The 10,284-nt window shown below is 42.3% G+C and overlaps 3 protein-coding genes across 4 annotated transcripts in view; 1 reads left to right on the top strand and 2 right to left on the bottom strand.

Moving 5' to 3' along the window:
• LOC140995828 (TBC1 domain family member 10A-like) overlaps nucleotides 1-3,242 on the bottom strand; it is a 12,669-nt gene extending 9,427 nt beyond the window's left edge. The window contains exons 1-2 of the mRNA XM_073465949.1: nucleotides 2,551-3,242; nucleotides 480-579 (exon numbers count right to left, since the gene is read on the bottom strand). Coding sequence (XP_073322050.1) covers nucleotides 480-579; nucleotides 2,551-2,732 — 282 coding nt within the window. The 5' untranslated portion in view covers nucleotides 2,733-3,242. The remainder of the gene's footprint in view (nucleotides 1-479; nucleotides 580-2,550) is intronic.
• Nucleotides 3,243-3,566: 324 nt separating this feature from the next.
• Nucleotides 3,567-9,100, bottom strand: sf3a1 (splicing factor 3a, subunit 1). Of its 2 annotated transcripts, none has more exons than XM_073466631.1 (16): nucleotides 9,054-9,100; nucleotides 8,850-8,929; nucleotides 8,283-8,395; nucleotides 7,985-8,189; nucleotides 7,627-7,884; nucleotides 7,457-7,531; nucleotides 7,215-7,365; nucleotides 6,936-7,132; nucleotides 6,613-6,730; nucleotides 6,221-6,528; nucleotides 5,865-6,113; nucleotides 5,565-5,772; nucleotides 5,289-5,443; nucleotides 4,395-4,496; nucleotides 4,237-4,308; nucleotides 3,567-4,139 (listed from the first exon to the last, which is right to left on the bottom strand). In XM_073466631.1, the coding sequence occupies exons 2-16, from the start codon at nucleotides 8,895-8,897 to the stop codon at nucleotides 4,038-4,040; spliced, it is 2,361 nt and encodes a 786-aa protein (XP_073322732.1). In that variant the 5' UTR covers nucleotides 8,898-8,929; nucleotides 9,054-9,100; the 3' UTR covers nucleotides 3,567-4,037. The 2 variants fall into 2 exon arrangements, with proteins under 2 accessions (XP_073322732.1, XP_073322733.1); XM_073466632.1 differs by having other exon boundaries at nucleotides 3,942-4,139; nucleotides 8,283-8,392; nucleotides 9,054-9,097.
• A 132-nt stretch (nucleotides 9,101-9,232) lies between these two features.
• On the top strand, nucleotides 9,233-9,484 carry ccdc157 (coiled-coil domain containing 157). Its single transcript, XM_073465448.1, has one exon. It carries the CDS (start codon nucleotides 9,233-9,235, stop codon nucleotides 9,482-9,484), a length of 252 nt encoding a protein of 83 aa, XP_073321549.1.
• Nucleotides 9,485-10,284: the final 800 nt, after the last annotated feature.

The raw sequence follows: 10,284 nt of genomic DNA, 5'->3' as shown, positions 1-10,284 counted from the left end.
CTAAAACACATAGTTTTTTTAATCTTTGAGGAACTGTCTTGCACAACAGTTTGTTTTTTTTATACCCATAGCACCTTTCTTACTCGATTGTCTCAGAGGAAGTCACTACAGCCCCACCCTGAATCTGAGACTGTCAATTTGTCACATGGTGCATGGGGCGATGAAGGGACGGGTCGTGTCCTGCCCTGCTGCTGACTCATGGAAATGAGGTAAAGTTGCGGCTCTGTGCTAAATTGCTGAGAGCGTTTCATACAGAACCAGCCTGACAAGTGAAGCTGCAAACAATGTGTCCACGGAAGTCCTGTCCTTGTGCAATCAAATACTTGAGCAATGCTGTTTGCCTTGTCTGATCATGTGTACAAAACTACTCAGGAGTAAAAAACTGCAGCCCGGAGACAACGGTGCTACAGCTGAGATGCTTATGAAAATAGAAGATATAGAGAACATTTTGTGTTACTTAATTAAAACGTGGTGCTGACCTTGTTGAATCTCTTGATCATCCACTTGTCCCAGTGGCTGAGCATGTCCAGCCACTTAACCTCCCTTTGTCTGAGCACCTGTGGAGGCACATCCTGAGCGCTGGAGACACACCAGAGAAAATATAGGAAAAATCATTTTAATTATTTTGCACATTAAATCAATATTAAACCAAATGAGACTGAATGAACTCTACATCTACTCTTATATTTGGGAAGGGAGATTGGTCCAGGTGAAAAAAGCTTGAATATTTTCCATGAAGTCGGTCTGAAATAAAACTCTTAATTGGATAGAAAGGCTCTTGTGTGTTGAGTGGGTGTGACAATAACAAGAAAACCTCCTAAGAGAGGCTGTTAATCTTCCCGCATGTGCCATCAGATCTGCCTGTGTGGCCATCGTTCATATGCAGTCAGTAAACTGTGCAGTGAGTCAAAAATAACAACTACTACCTTGTTTCGAGGAGACTATAAAAAGACACTAACTCAGATTGAGCCCATTTAATAGCACAGCCTGTTTAACCTCAAACATCTGCAGTGGGGATTTGACTGTCCTGTGATGTAATTTAACTTCAAAACATTTACAGGCTAGAAAAATTAGGGACTGCACATAATATTCTCCAGCAGAAACAGAAAACGTAGGCAAGTCTAACCTACGTTACGAATGAGGTCTGATGCTTTACTGAGCTATGTTATTATCTCATCAGCACAAGTCTGTAATTGTAGGGCTCCATCGTCTTCAAAGAACTTTTTCTAAACTTGGGACAGCCCTGTTACAGCTAAAAAAGAAGTTGTAGGTCACATGTTGGGGATCACTACAATATGTTATACTCCAGCTTCTACAGCCCTTAAGGCAATGATGAGTTTCTTTCCATCACTGCCAACAAGTGTAAGTTAGACCCTGCGTTTGTGACCACCTATAAACCAGTGAGCCAAAAGAGGCCCTCTGGTAACAGGGCACCAGAGCTGTGGCTCCAAGTCTGCCAAATCCTCCAGAAAACAGGAAGCTGCCAGCCAGCCAGTGCTTGGCACAACTTTCACTCACTCCTTCCACTATTTCAGTGCTGTAATGTTGGCTTTAGACCTCCAGTAAAAAGGGGAAGAAAGAAAGGCCTTCTTAGAAAAAACACTGAAAATTGCCTCAAAGGCTATGAATAACTTAATTCAAATGACAACCTAACAAACAAGACAGTGTGAACTGCTTTTTTCAGCCTTTCCCACAAAGATCTGGGTAATAAGAAACATTTACAATAGTGCTGCACAGTTTGTCGATGAATAGATTGGTCAAATAGACGGAAGTTATTCATTTAAAACTATTTTTCATAATCAATTCATAGTTTCAGTCATTTTATCAGGCTAAAATGTCAAACAGTTGCTATTTAAATGTAAATATTTGCTGCTTTTCTTTGTTAGTTATAATATATATATAGTCTCTGGGCTTTGGACTGTTAATCAGGACAAAAGAAGCAATTTGAAAGTGATACTGTGGGATCTGGGAGATTATGATGAGCATCCTTCACATTTATTTATTTATTTTCATTTTCTAGACAAAAGAATGAATCGATTACTGTTGGAAGTAATTGCCAGTTGCAGCCTTATCTATCACATTTTCTCTCTCATATATGGTTTATTTTGCTCATTTCAGTGTATAATAATACACTTTCACCAAAAGTGGACCAACAGTCATCTTCACATAAATATTACTCAATCAGTTCATAATGTCCCATACTTTCTTCTATGTACTCTTATGGTTTACAGGGTTGAATTAACTACTATTTTGCTGCATATTATCTGAACCTACTTGTTTTAATATTTGCCATACAGTGTGAGGCAAACATTGGGCATAAATAAGACATTGTGCCACGCAGCTGGTTGGGAGCTCTGTTGTGCAGAGACACCGAGACAACAACACTAACACAAGCTGTGATATGTCATCACAACTTGGATTAACTCCAACCCTGCTATCAACTTTGGCTTTACTGGATTATAAATGTACTGCCCATACTTTATGCACTGGGGGAAAAAACACAGATGAAGTCGATGGCAATGAATCACTGTAGAGTTGAAACAAACTTACGACTGCTCCGTGTACTGCTGTGCCCCTCCAATAAATCCATATTTATCGGTTTGTCTGTCGCTGGTGAAGCCGTTGATCTCAGAGTCCGATCCCAAAGAGCTTTCATCGTCAATGTGACTGCTGCTAATAGTCCGGATACTCCTTGTATCCACTGATTGACGGCCGTTCTCAATTTTGGCCATGGTAGCAAGGAGGCTAACGCGGCTGGCTAGCCAGGATAGCTAACGTCAGCGAGCTTGTTGACAGCCGAAAGTCAAAACTGCTCCTCTGCATATGTTGTCGAGTCAAACAGCATCGACGCCATGATTTCTCGACTCGAGTTAAACTTTCCAACTACTGCTACCTCTGTAAATGTTATCAAATGTTACGCGACGACTGTCTGACCACATCAAATAGGTTGTGCGTTAGCTAGCTAGGTTAACTTGAATGCTTATTCAGATTTAACATTAGCTAGCTAGGACTGGGTTGCTAGCGTAAAGTTAGCCTCGACTGCTCGTGCCAACACAACTATTTCTACAGTGACCCTACCGTCAACAAACTAACGCTATTTTATCCGCTTGCTTTTCATAGTAAACCATTAACTATGTTAGCTGGTTAACAGGCTAGTTTGTCATGTCTTCAGCTAACGCCGCCTTGGTTCGCTGCCCTGACATCCCGAGTGCGCTGGACAGATTTTGCCTCGACCAGAGACCAGTCAGCCGTCCTGGGGTGGTTTTACCGTCTTGATGTTAGTTACCCCTAGTGGCTGCCTTGGAAAGTAAATCTCATGTCTGGAAAAAATGCACCACTTGCACTTTTGTCACTCCTGCACTGCAATTCATCTTTCATCATCATATACATCAGAGCATATCTCTAAGTAAACCACCAATTTAGTCTAGACTAACTAGTCACTGTTGCATTTAGTCAGCATCACTACCCCTGATGTCATGTAGTCTCTACATCACAACATGTGGCCTGCTTTAATAAACATTAACACGTTTCTAACCTTGCAAATCACCATGAAGCAACATATGGAATAATGTGGATTTTTAATTCCTTTATTTTAAATGAATGAACATTATGGGACTTTGCATTTTTTTTTACATGTTACCAATTATTTGCATCATTATAAACGCATCACAAGCTGAAACAATAGTGTGAAGCCTGCCTGCCAGACTGTGTACAGTACAGTTCATTTACTCACATTTAAAGGTGTCTTTTGTAAGAAAAATGGATCATTGACTCTCAATCCCAACTCGTCAAAAACTGATGCTTTGGGATGGCAGCGGACCGTCCTAACCCTGAGCATCATTATTTGAAGAGTTGGGAATGAGACCCAAAAAATCACTTTTCTTAAAAATAGCACCTTTAATAAATCATGCTCTTCACACAAAACTCTCAGAAAAGCACAATATAATTATGAAAAATTGTCATTAAACTAAAACAACATGACAGGAGGGATTGACAAAACATCCACGAGTAAAATCTTTTCCTTCTTGCTGCGTGGCTCACTTCTTCCTGCCACCTCTCTCCTTCAGTGCCAAGTGAATGACAGATCCGTTGCTCATGTTGTAATAAGCCAGGGAGTTGGAATCCTTAATGAAAATGCCCTGAAAGACACAAAAATATGTTGTATTATTCAATTAGTCAAGATAAAAGGTTAAAGAAAAGTAAAAAGGTTAAAAGCGGATTAAAAGAAAAGTTTACCTCATACTGTAGCTTCTGTTTCCCTGCTGCCATGCCTGTAGCTTCATGGATTTTGACTTTAATGACAGACACCTATGGAGACATAGCATTTGCACATTGATGAGTATGTGATGGTTGCCACTATAAAAGATGGAAACAATAAGGCAACATTTGCATACCTGATCTGTGAGTGGGACAGTGAAATTCAGCACTTGGCCATTCAGCTTCCATTCAGTCTTGTCCTGCATGTTGGGGACCTGCACTTTAACTGCCACAGGACCCTGGAGAGGGAAAAAAAGAGGTTGGCTTATCCATGGAAAATAGGAACATTATGCTGTGTTTTGTAAACCTTGCCAAAAAGATTCTGCTGTACTACAAAGTTCGAATCCTGTATTTTGAATTTCGACTGCATGCAGATGATAGTAGGGCTGGGTGATATGACCTTAAAATAATACTGACACATTTTAAGGCTATATTCACGATACACAACATATATTGATATTTTGAAATCTTCTCAAAAGCGTTTTATAAATTGCTAAGACTGGGTGACAAAATCAAATATCAGAATATTTATGACCTAATACTTTAATACAAATATTGTGAAAATATTGTAGGAACAACTGTTGGTAGTTTCACAAAATATTAAATTGCCTTTTAACCCTTTTAGATCACGTCCACCAATATTGTGTTTTTGTATCAAAATCCAGTCATGATTTCTACGTTACATGTGCTTATGTAAGCTTATACCAACCACTTCCAACCAATAATATCATGCCATCCATCCATCAATTAATCATCAATTTTAATTGGTGAGTGAGTGGCATGATTACATGTCAGAAGGACCCTGTTGGGTGTTTCCAGGGGTTGGGCTTTGCAGATTACTGTACAAAAGCACAAATTATAATGTTTTAATGGATAAAAGGTTTTCTGATTATCCCTTAAATGTCACCAGGCTGCTCTTCTTGAACCCTCTGTGATTTAAGTAGTTTCCTGATGAGCAGATGGCTGTACTTGTTGCCAACTGCACAGGGCTATTGTAAATAAACCAATGACATGGCACTGCCCTAACATACCTTATTTCTACGAAGGAACTCGTCCTCTGGAATAAGGTTGTCCTCTGTCTTCATCTTCTTGTTGACTGGCTCATCCTCATGAGGTGGCGGTGGGTGGACTGGTGGTGCAGGAGCAGAGCTCGGGGGTTGTGGTACTGGAGGAGCAGGTACAAATGCTGGAAGAAGAAGCAGTAATGAAGGTTCAGTTACCAAATTAGCACATTTTTGAAATTCTGATTTCCTTAATAATGCATCTTTATTTTGAATGTCAGTGATAGGCATTTGGAAACATCTTACCAGTTGGAACGACCATTGGAGGTGGTCTGGGGGCCATAATGTGAGGCGCAGATGGCGGCATGGGGACCACATTGATGCGGGGAGCAGAAATCATGGGAGGCATTGATGTTAGAACTTGTCCTGGTGCAAGGCGCACCACAGAAGCCACAGGCGGTCTTGGAAGCACAGGTACAGCAGACAGCAGAGTGGTGCGCACTGGAGGTGCCAACTGTGTACAAAAACGACATTCATGACTTATTAGTTAAAAAAAATCATTAATCAATTTAATTAACAATTATCTGTTATTTTTAAGTAACTCACAGAGGTTGGTGGGCGAGGCACTGCTGTGACTGGAGGGCTGGGTTTGGGCAAAATGGAGGCAGATGAGGGCATGGGAGGCTGGTGATGAATTTCACTTGGCTTGCTTGGGCCAATTTTCTCCTTAGTGTCATCCTCTCCCACCAGTCCTTTGGCCTTGTGAATAGCTTCAATCTGCTCTTGCAGGGTGATGTTGGCCTGTGCCGCCTGCTGGGTACGAGCCATGCTTCCAGAGTGGCCATCCCAAGTAACCTGGTAACATAAAACTTTCAAAGATCAACACAGTGCCGACTTTTTTATTCAATTTGGGATTTCTTTTAACCCCAGTTTGTGTATAATAACCTCAAAACAGTACTCACCTTCTCTTCTGGCTTCTGAATTTCTTCTTCACCAATCTTTTTACCGATGGCCGTCTCTTCCACACCGAAGATATCGGTACGCCTCTCAGCCAGTTGTTTCAAGCTGCTCTCAATATCCAAACCAGGGGCATAGACTTCATCTTCGGTCTGCCTCTCTCTTATGCTGCGGTCTCTTTGCTCCAGCCAGCGTGGATCCAGCAGACCAATACGCATGTGCTCTTGCATCTTACTGGCTGGGATCTTCTCACCGGTAATAGGTGAGATGAGGTACTCGTCTGGAACTGAAATTGAGGGCTGAGGCTTGGAAGCTGTAATGAAAAGATAGCATGAGATTAACACATTGTACATAGTGATGGCTTGCTATGTCACTCATCTAAGGAAGCATGTGTTACCTTTGGGGTCGTAGTCTTTGCGAATAATAACCTGGTCTGGAGTTGGGGGCAGTGGAGGTGGCATAGGGTTGTCTGGAGGCAGAGGAGCCTTCATGCCATCATCGTCATCGTCAGATCCCTGAGGAAAGCAAGAGAATGATATGTGGTTCCCAGCACTCATTGTTATTTTATTTCTTTTCAAGCAGTGTTACGAAACATAAGTTGTAACAATAATGTTGGATGGAAAAAGAAAATACAACATCAAAAGGAGGGCAATAATATCCATCTGAATCAAAGTAAACACTATACAAGGCGCAGTAATTAATTACTTCATCGGTTCTTACCTCATCCATGTCCTGCAATTGTGTATCTTGATCAGGCTGTGAGGGATGGCCTTCACCGCGATCCTCCCGCTCATCATCATCATCCTCACTCTCAACTTCCATCTCCACCTCCTCACTCTCTCCATACTTCTCGTAGCGCTCTTGGATCAGGATGCGAGCGCCAAGCTCCTCCGGTGTGGTAGGTGGTGGGAAGTGGCCTGAGAAAAGAGATGCAGATAAATTATTTTAAGCTACATTTAGATAACACATTTAAAGATGATATAATTGTGATCATATTACCTTGTTCGTTGGGCTGGAAATCCACCGTCTCTACCACTACAAAGTCATGCCAGTCGATTTGAGCATATGCAACCCGCTCTTTCTCTCTTTCCTCCTCCTCCTTCTTTCTCTCACGCTCCTGGAACTTTGCCCACTCCACACGGTACCTCACCTGATGGTTGTGTAGTATAACAGCTGATTATCACGGGCAACATGTTATTAAAAGCTTACTCATAGGAACAGTCACAAGTTAAGGGGATTACCTGGTCCAAAACCTCTCTTGGATTCTCAGCCTCTCTCTTCAGCTTGGTCAGTAGGCCTTTGGGAGGGATCAGAATCTACAAGTGGAGAGACAAGATCAAGATTCTGTTTAGCGTCACAACCTAAACAAAGAGCAATATTAATATCAGAGAGGCGCCATTTGTCAGGTCACCTTAGTGTACTGCTCGACCAGTTTGGTGAAGTAGTTGAAAAGGCTGTGCTGTGGCCGCAGGAAGTCAAACTGGTAGTTCCTCTGTTCTTTCTGCATGAGCTGGGTGAGAAACTGGCGGCCATTGCGAGCAACAAACTGGGCAGTGAGTTTGACGACATCAAGATCAAACGCCGAAATTGATGGAGGATCTGCAATGAACTCAAACTCAGGAGGAGGTTCTTTGGGGACAACTGTCTCTTGAATCACCTGTGACTGCACCTATTGACAAACAGAAAATATTAGTTAGTATGAACAAATACTACCAATTATATGCAATGGGGGAAAAAATGCAAGAGCAGAATGAAATGCAAAGTCTTACTTTTTGAGGAAGCTGCTGGGACTGCTGCATCGCCTGCTGCATAACCTTAGGTATTGCTGCAGACGGTTCCTGCGCTTTGCCCTCCTTGAATTCATTGACCTTGTGGCGGTAGTAGGCATGGTAGGGATCATTAGGGTTGAGGAAATTAAACTTTGGATTGTTGATCTCATTCTGACGGATTCTGGCTTCAAACTCAGGACCATTCCTGTGAAATGACCAGAAATTAGTTAAATCACAGACATAAATAAAATCCAGTTAAGATTGCAGCTGTACAATTGACACATGTGGAGTGACCAACCTGGCAACAAAGCTGGCTGTCTTGTCAACAATGTTTCGGACCTCAGGAGGTGGATATATGATGCCAACGATGGGTTTTGTGGCGGGGGTCTCTTCTACTGGTGCATCATTCTGCTGAAAAAATTTACATTTGTTAGGTTGTAATAGTATAAATGCTAGAATTGGGTGACATATAATATATCCCAATATTTCTCACCACATACCACAATTTTGATACTGTAACAATATTGTAGCCACAAATGTCAGTTTTCCACACTTTTAGCAAACGGACCAAATCACCATTAATCCTACTATGTATTGGAGCGATGGAAAAAGTATCAGCAGCTAGCCAAGTTAACGTTGTCTCAAAACATCAAATGAATTGAATGAAATCTTACTAGCTTGTTGCTAACATTGAGAGTTAGCAACAAGCTAATATGATTTGTGCGGTTATCCAAAATAGGCAACAGCTACTGTAAAATTCACATTCATAGGAGAGACACTTCACAATAACATGAAGTGTGAGTAAGTTGTTCTTTAGTTTTATCACGGAAGCGGTACTTTAGCTACAATGCTAACATTAGCTAACCTTGTTGTTGGACTCCGGCTGGACGATTTGAACAGGCCCCGGCGGCATGGCTGTATCTTCTCTGGATAACGGGCAACTACCTGCGAACACCCAACCAACAGGAACAGTGGAAGTATTTCAAATACACTTAAAATGCCACATATTATGTTAAGAACACAATCTATAACAGCCAGAAGCCCACATTTACTGAAGTTGAACACTTACTGCGTCGCGCTTTCGTTGACCCTAATGGAGGACTATTACTTCCGAAACAAGCCGCAAAGAATTATGGGACTTGGAGTACTTCTCTCGGGGTTGCCAAGGAGACGCTTCGCCAACAAGCTGGAGCTACTCGCTGTCATTGTTGTGCCAGATCCAAAACACTATAAACTAGCTGGTTAGACATGAGTCAGTTCCTGGGCCGACAGGACTGTATCGAAAGCCTCCGGAAAGACCTCGTCGACCTTCAAGGCGCGACTCTGGACGTCTTCTCTAGAACCGGACCGGTCCGCTTCTCCTCCTGGAAGTTCCCCGATAAACTGTCCTGTCATCTGGACATGGTGGCTCTGCTGGAGCAGTATGACTTTGTGGACGGGCAGGATGCGTTCAACCAGCACTCCCATATTGTGTTACTGGAGCTGGTGATTGACAGGTAATACACAGCCTAACATGACATCACATCCACAAATACAGGCAGTGTTAAAGACTCAAACTGTTTCTTCCTCTGTCCTCTCTCTGAACAAGACTACTGCTTCTTCTACAAAGCTTCAATGCTTATATCGAGCAAATTAGGTGCAGCCACAGGAGGGAACAAACCCAGCAGAGAGGATGCCTGTCAGTTGGTCTTGTAGTCAGAAACTATTGGAGCAATTTAATTCAATTTGCCAACTTTAAGGTAGGCAAACCAGTTGGTTTAAGTGACGAAAACACAATTAAAAAGAATGCCAAAATATAATCAGAGAACTTATTCATCCAATTGCTTGTGTTTCCTCTTGCAGGGGGCCCACAAAGACATCAAGAAACAGACAAAAGCAAAGACATGTGACTGTGATGAGACAGAATCGGTGTCGTCTGTCTCACAAATGAGCTCAAGGAGTGACTTCTGCAGGAAATGCTTGTCTGCTCGTTCATCTTCGAGCTCTTTTAAGTTTTTGCCACAGAATCATGTACCCTCCAGTCCTTCTCACAACACCCCATGCCATCCTAAAGTTAAGAGCCACAATGTAGGCTGCCAGACATTTGAATCATCCCTTGTTCCCTGCGATGCATGCCATCAAACACAATCTATTTTGAGAAAAACGGGAGATGCTTTGGTGGAACTGTTTCAAAGCGAGGGCCTGCCTTCATCTCTGCAGCCACTCTTAGTAGCTGTGGAGGACAACCTTGAGCTGGGACACATGACAGCAGGTGACATCGCCCAGTGGGGCAATGAGCAGCTCAGAGACATGCGCCGGCT

This window comes from Pagrus major, chromosome 5 (assembly GCF_040436345.1).
Source record: "Pagrus major chromosome 5, Pma_NU_1.0".
Taxonomy (NCBI): domain Eukaryota; kingdom Metazoa; phylum Chordata; class Actinopteri; order Spariformes; family Sparidae; genus Pagrus; species Pagrus major.
This window is presented reverse-complemented; position numbering and strand designations above follow the sequence as displayed.